This window comes from Leptodactylus fuscus, chromosome 4, assembly GCF_031893055.1.
Source record: "Leptodactylus fuscus isolate aLepFus1 chromosome 4, aLepFus1.hap2, whole genome shotgun sequence".
NCBI classification, from domain to species: domain Eukaryota; kingdom Metazoa; phylum Chordata; class Amphibia; order Anura; family Leptodactylidae; genus Leptodactylus; species Leptodactylus fuscus.
The window spans coordinates 214,334,573-214,340,852 of record NC_134268.1 but is presented as its reverse complement, the minus strand read 5'-3'; the positions used below and the strand labels follow the sequence as shown (position 1 = coordinate 214,340,852).

Here is a 6,280-nt window from a genome sequence, read left to right as displayed (position 1 = left end):
GCCCCTGCACACAGTATTATCCCCCATAGTGGCCCCTGCACACAGTATAATGCTCCAATGAGGTGACCAGACATAAACACAGTGTTACTTACCTGTCCTGGGCTCCGGCCTACACAAGTGACTCTTACGTAGCATTTGCGTCACTACACTACGTGACCCATGTGATCACCTGTAAAAAAACAGAAAATATAACAACATTATTAATAAATGCTAAGTACAATGACAGACATATTGGATATTGCTGCGTCTGTAATGACCTGAGCAATACAATGGTTACGTTATTTTTCCGGCACCGTGAATGGCAGAACAAAAAAATAAATAAATTGCGCCGTTTTTTTGTTTGTCAGTCACCGAAAATATGTAAAAAAAATGGATCAAAAAATGTTATGTCCCATAAAATGGCATCAATAAGATGCAAGAACTAAGCCCTCGCACCGGTCTTACATAAAAATGATGGGTGGGGAGGAGCAATAGCCATATACAACATACAATATACAAGTGTGTATGTTGGTGTTATTTGGGGAAGGGAGTGACTTTCTGACCCCCACCCCCATTTACCACAAGAATTACTGTCTGACCCAAATATCAGTGTGCACAGAGCAGTCTTGTCCCCTGTGTGATATATGTGATGTGCTATATGTGATATTACAGTATATAGCATGGCCGCAGTGTTAGCATCTGCCGCACGTACTGCAACGCCATCTAGTGGCACCTGCTCGCATTACACCTAACGTTCTACCCATAACAAAGATGGCGCCTCCGCTACTTCCTACGCGCGGCCGGCATCCCCGTGGTCACGTGACGCTCTGCAGCCGGCGGTACAGTGGCCGAAAAGGTCAAAACTAAGAAGAGGGGATAAAATCGCGCTTGTGGTAAGGTTATTCCGTATTACTCGTCTGTGTAACTTATACAGGTCTGTACTGTGTCCTACCCTGTGGATAACAGTACCTGGCTGGTTGTGTAAGAGAATGTGACCCTGACATAAGGACAGACAGTGTGCCCTCTATAGTGCCAGCCACAGATACCCACAACAAGCCATGTCTATGCCCAAAAACTAAGGAAGAGGCGTCTATACAGGCTCCTGGGCCCCAATGCAGCCTCTATAATGGGGCCCCTCCATGTCTGTGTCATACAGGTGGCTGAGAGACGTTTGGGGCCCCCCTCAGGCTCCAGGGCCCGGTAGTGACCACAACCCCTGCACCACCTACTGCTCCTCATGTACCCCCGGGTGTTGGCCACAGACCCTCCCCCCATTACATTTCCCGCCGTCCAGCTTCTTGCAGCCATCTTAGCCACCCCCCCCTTCATAGCATTGTCATCCCTGTACTATTCCCAACACATGCAATGTCACCTGTCATCCATATAAAATGCAAGCGGTCCAGTTTTCCCATGACACAGCGATCCCTTCCACCTTCCCATAACAATGGCGGACATCTCACCATAACCGGGCCAGCCGTCTCCCCCATAAGCCTCATGCACATGGCCGCGTCTGCAGGCTTAGGGGCCTCTGATGCTTCTTTCCACTTTTAGGCTAAGGCCACAAGGGCCGGAAACACTTCGCTAAGGGCTCGTTCACACAGGGTAAGAAGTGGCGGATTTTGACCTCAAAATCCGCCCCCTCACAATAGAGGTCTGTGTAGACCGCTAGTGTTCTTTTTTACGTGAGCGGTGTGTTCCTGCTTGCACAAAAAAGAAGCGAGCTGCCCTTTCTTCAGGCTGATCAAGCCGCGGCGTCCACCTTGCGACACCACCCTCCGGTCTAGGCCCATTCAATTGGGCCTACTACGGAGCGGGAAGCCGCGACAGTTGCAGCAGGCGCATTTTGGTCCTATTCTGACATGGCTTCCTGCCCCAAATCAGGACCAAAATACGTGTGGACTAGCCCTAATGCGCTGCAGGAACAACCGCAGCGTGAACGCATCAGGGTTCTTCCGCAGCGCTTTGGACAGAAAGTTCACAGAGTTTTCCTCCGCGGACACTCTGTTAGAATTATATATACAGGGAAGCCGCCGATATTTCCATAGATATAATTGACACGCTGCAATTTTCAAAAACGGACACGTTGCGATTTTTTCCGCCAAGTGGGCATGGGGTTCACATGAATCCCATCCACTTTGCAAGTACTGTAAAATGCCATGATTTTTCCCACGGTGTTTCCGCCCCCGACAGATCGCGGTGTTTCCGGCCTGTGGGGGTGCGGCCTTAGGATTGTGTCCTGTCCAGCAATGTGGAAATTGATGGGACAGAACCTCCCATAGAAATCAATGTATCATGGAAGACGCTCTGATGTCATCCGAAATCTGAACCCCCTCAGCCGTGTGCATGAGACCTAACAGTACTGCTCGCAAAATCCTCACCAAATGGCCATCACAGAACAGAGGATGTGGCTGAAGAAGGGGCCTAGCGACACGTCATCACCCACCCGCCGTAGATGGGATCAGAAATCCCCCCCATTTAGACTATCCGCATGTGATTTGATGGACCATTAGGACACGTCTTACTGATTTAAGTCTATGAGGGTTTCATGACAACGACTCCCAAATGGATGGATTTTCACGTTTGTGTTTTTTTATAACGTCCGCATGAATGTAGCCTTAGAATACCAACCAGCTATGGCCTGAAGAAGGCGTCAGGTAGCCAGCTCCCCCATTACAGCACCAATGAAGAAGCCCAAGATGGCTGCTGGATCTTCTGCACGTACCTCTGCTCCTCCATGACCTATTCTCACCTGTGTCTTAAAGGGAACCTGACACGTTCTCACCAGCAGTGCTGGGGTGCAGACCCAATCCTAGACCCTCATACAAGAATGAGTCCATTTGGGTTGTCACATGATCAGTCCTTTACACTTCAGACCTGCTAAAATGCACTACACGTCCCATGTGTGGCAGGCCTCAATATAAAATGTGTCTGTCCCTTTAAATTCGGCTTTTCTGTTGTCTATAGGGCCACGCTGGGGATGGCATCTCACGTGTCACAGGTGAGAGCTCTGTACAAGAAGATCCTCCTCCTGCACCGGACGTTACCGCTCCATCTGAGGGCGCTGGGAGACCAGTATGTAAAGGACGAGTTCAGGAGACACAAGAGCGTAGGTCACGCCGAAGCCAAACTCTTCATGAAGGAATGGGAGGTATGTACTGCGCTGTGCCTCTTAAAGGGGAGGTCCATCCTTCAGTAAATAAAGAGTAGTTCCCTAAAGTGTACCTAGGAAAATCTATGCTCCTTCTCAAGCTGGATGTATGTATTAGGGTGCATTCACATGCCGCGTGACCTGGCACGTATACGCCGTGTGAGATTTTGAGCACTGTATACGCTCTCATTGATTTCAATGGGAGTTAGTCTCATATACGCCGCGTTATTTTGCGGCCATGATTTTGCGGTCACAAAATCACGGCCGCAAAATAACGCGTCGTATGCGATCCAGGCTCCCATTGAAATCGATTGGAGCGTATACGGCGCTCAAAATCTCACACGGCGTATACGTGCCAGGTCACGCGGCACGTTACTCCGTGTGAATGCATCCTTAAGAGGGCATTCACACTACGTAACGCCAGCGTGTATCACAGCCGAACACTTCTTATTAATTTCTATGGGAGCCGGCATACGAGCGCTCCCCATAGAAATGAATGGGCTGCTTCTTTCACTCCGAGCAGTCCCATTGAAGTGAATGGGAAGTGTCGGCGTATACGGCAAGCTCTGCTCATGCCGAGCCGTACACGCCGGCACTTCCCATTCACTTCAATGGGACTGCTCGCAGCGAAAGAAGCAGCCCATTCCTTTCTATGGGGAGCGCTCGTATGCCGGCTCCCATAGAAATGAATGGAGCTGCTTTATACGCCGCTTATTCTGAACGTGTTTTACGTTCAGAATAAGCTTCAGTAAACGTAGTGTGAATACCCCCTTAGATGTATTGAGGTTAGAAATGTCTGTAACGTGCCGGACCCTTCTGGAAATGGGGATCTCTCCTACACAGACCGCTGTGTTACCCTACTGATAAATGTGACCCCTCTAGTACTGACCTCTGTGGTACCCTACTGGTCCCTACTGATAATGGTGATCCCTATGGTATCCAAATGCTAACAGTGATTACTCTAGTACTGATGCCTTTGGTGCCCCATGGGTAACGGGACTCTTCTAGTACATCTACCGCAATACCCATGTCCAGGCCAGATATACTACATCTACCGCAATACCCATGTCCAGGCCAGATATACTACATCTACCGCATTATCCATGTCCAGGCCAGATATACTACATCTACCGCATTATCCATGTCCAGGCCAGATATACTACATCTACCGCATTATCCATGTCCAGGCCAGATATACTACATCTACCGCAATACCAATGTCCAGGCCAGATATACTACATCTACCGCATTATCCATGTCCAGGCCAGATATACTACATCTACCGCATTATCCATGTCCAGGCCAGATATACTACATCTACCGCATTATCCATGTCCAGGCCAGATATACTACATCTACCGCAATACCCATGTCCAGGCCAGATATACTACATCTACTGCATTATCCATGTCCAGGCCAGATATACTACATCTACCGCAATACCAATGTCCAGGCCAGATATACTACATCTACCGCATTATCCATGTCCAGGCCAGATATACTACATCTACCGCATTATCCATGTCCAGGCCAGATATACTACATCTACCGCATTATCCATGTCCAGTCCAGATATACTACATCTACCACAATACCAATGTCCAGGCCAGATATACTACATCTACCACAATACACATGTCCAGGCCAGATATACTACATCTACCGCAATACACATGTCCAGGCCAGATATACTACATCTACCGCAATACACATGTCCAGGCCAGATATACTAAATCTACCGCAATACACATGTCCAGGCCAGATATACTACATCTACCGCAATACCCATGTCCAGGCCAGATATACTACATCTACCGCAATACCCATGTCCAGGCCAGATATACTACATCTACCGCAATACCCATGTCCAGGCCAGATATACTACATCTGCCGCAATACCCATGTCCAGGCCAGATATACTACATCTACCGCAATACACATGTCCAGGCCAGATATACTACATCTACCGCAATGCCCATGTCCAGGCCAGATATACTACATCTACCACAATACCCATTGTCACGGAGCAAAGGTATACGTCTTCCTTCGGAGGATATCTTGAATCAACATGGACGCAAGAGGTCAGGAGACAACAGCAATTTATTGTAATCCACAAAGTTAGTAGCCGGTGGCGGTCACATCAACCGTAACAACAATAAGTCCACAGAAGTCACAATCCAATGATATCTTTGGCTCCTTGGTCCTGTAACTAAATCCTGGCTCTCTACAGAGCTGTGCACAGTCCGGCTAACACATACTAACTGCAGCTACAACTATATACTAAAACTGTTACACCTATATCTGTGGGTGGGAAGGGCTGAGTCACAGATCCTTCCCCCCTCACCTATACCAAGGAGAGCAGACTCCCTGTCTACTATGGACAATGCACCATCCAACATCTTCTTGGAGACACTGATCAGATTATCTCCACCCATTGTCCTCACTGGTCCTCACTAGTTAGAGGTATTTGCATACAATGTGCTAACACACTAGACCCTAATCAGCCAACTACACACTGATGTTTACAACAGGTTAGAGAATACATTCCACATGAAATATATATTACACATTGCCTATTGCCGGACTCTAACCATCCCGTGACACCCATGTCCAAGCCAGATATACTACATCTACCGCAATACCAATGTCCAGGCCAGATATACTACATCTACCGCAATACCAATGTCCAGGCCAGATATACTACATCTACCGCATTATCCATGACCAGGCCAGATATACTATATCTACCGCAATACCCATGTCCAGGCCAGATATACTACATCTACCGCAATACCCATGTCCAGGCCAGATATACTACATCTACCGCAATACCCATGTCCATGCCAGATATACTACATCTACCGCATTATCCATGTGTAGTCCAGATATACTACATCTACCGCAATACCCATGTCCAGGCCAGATATACTACATCTACCGCATTATCCATGTCCAGGCCAGATATACTACATCTACTGCATTATCCATGTCCAGGCCAGATATACTACATCTACCGCAATACCCATGTCCAGGCCAGATATACTACATCTGCCGCAATACCCATGTCCAGGCCAGATATACTACATCTACCGCAATACCAATGTCCAGGCCAGATATACTACATCTACCGCAATACCAATGTCCAGGCCAGAT

At 48.0% G+C, this 6,280-nt stretch overlaps 1 protein-coding gene across 2 annotated transcripts in view; it reads left to right on the top strand.

The window, feature by feature from the left end:
- The first annotated feature begins 792 nt into the window (after window positions 1–792).
- Window positions 793–6,280, top strand: part of SDHAF3 (succinate dehydrogenase complex assembly factor 3) — a 31,174-nt gene continuing 25,686 nt past the window's right edge. Inside the window, exons 1-2 of one of the 2 annotated variants that reach the window (XM_075269890.1) lie at window positions 793–877; window positions 2,944–3,127. In XM_075269890.1, the coding sequence (XP_075125991.1) occupies window positions 2,957–3,127 (171 nt within the window). In that variant the 5' untranslated portion in view covers window positions 793–877; window positions 2,944–2,956. The remainder of the gene's footprint in view (window positions 878–2,943; window positions 3,128–6,280) is intronic. The other variant, XM_075269889.1, reaches the window with a different exon arrangement.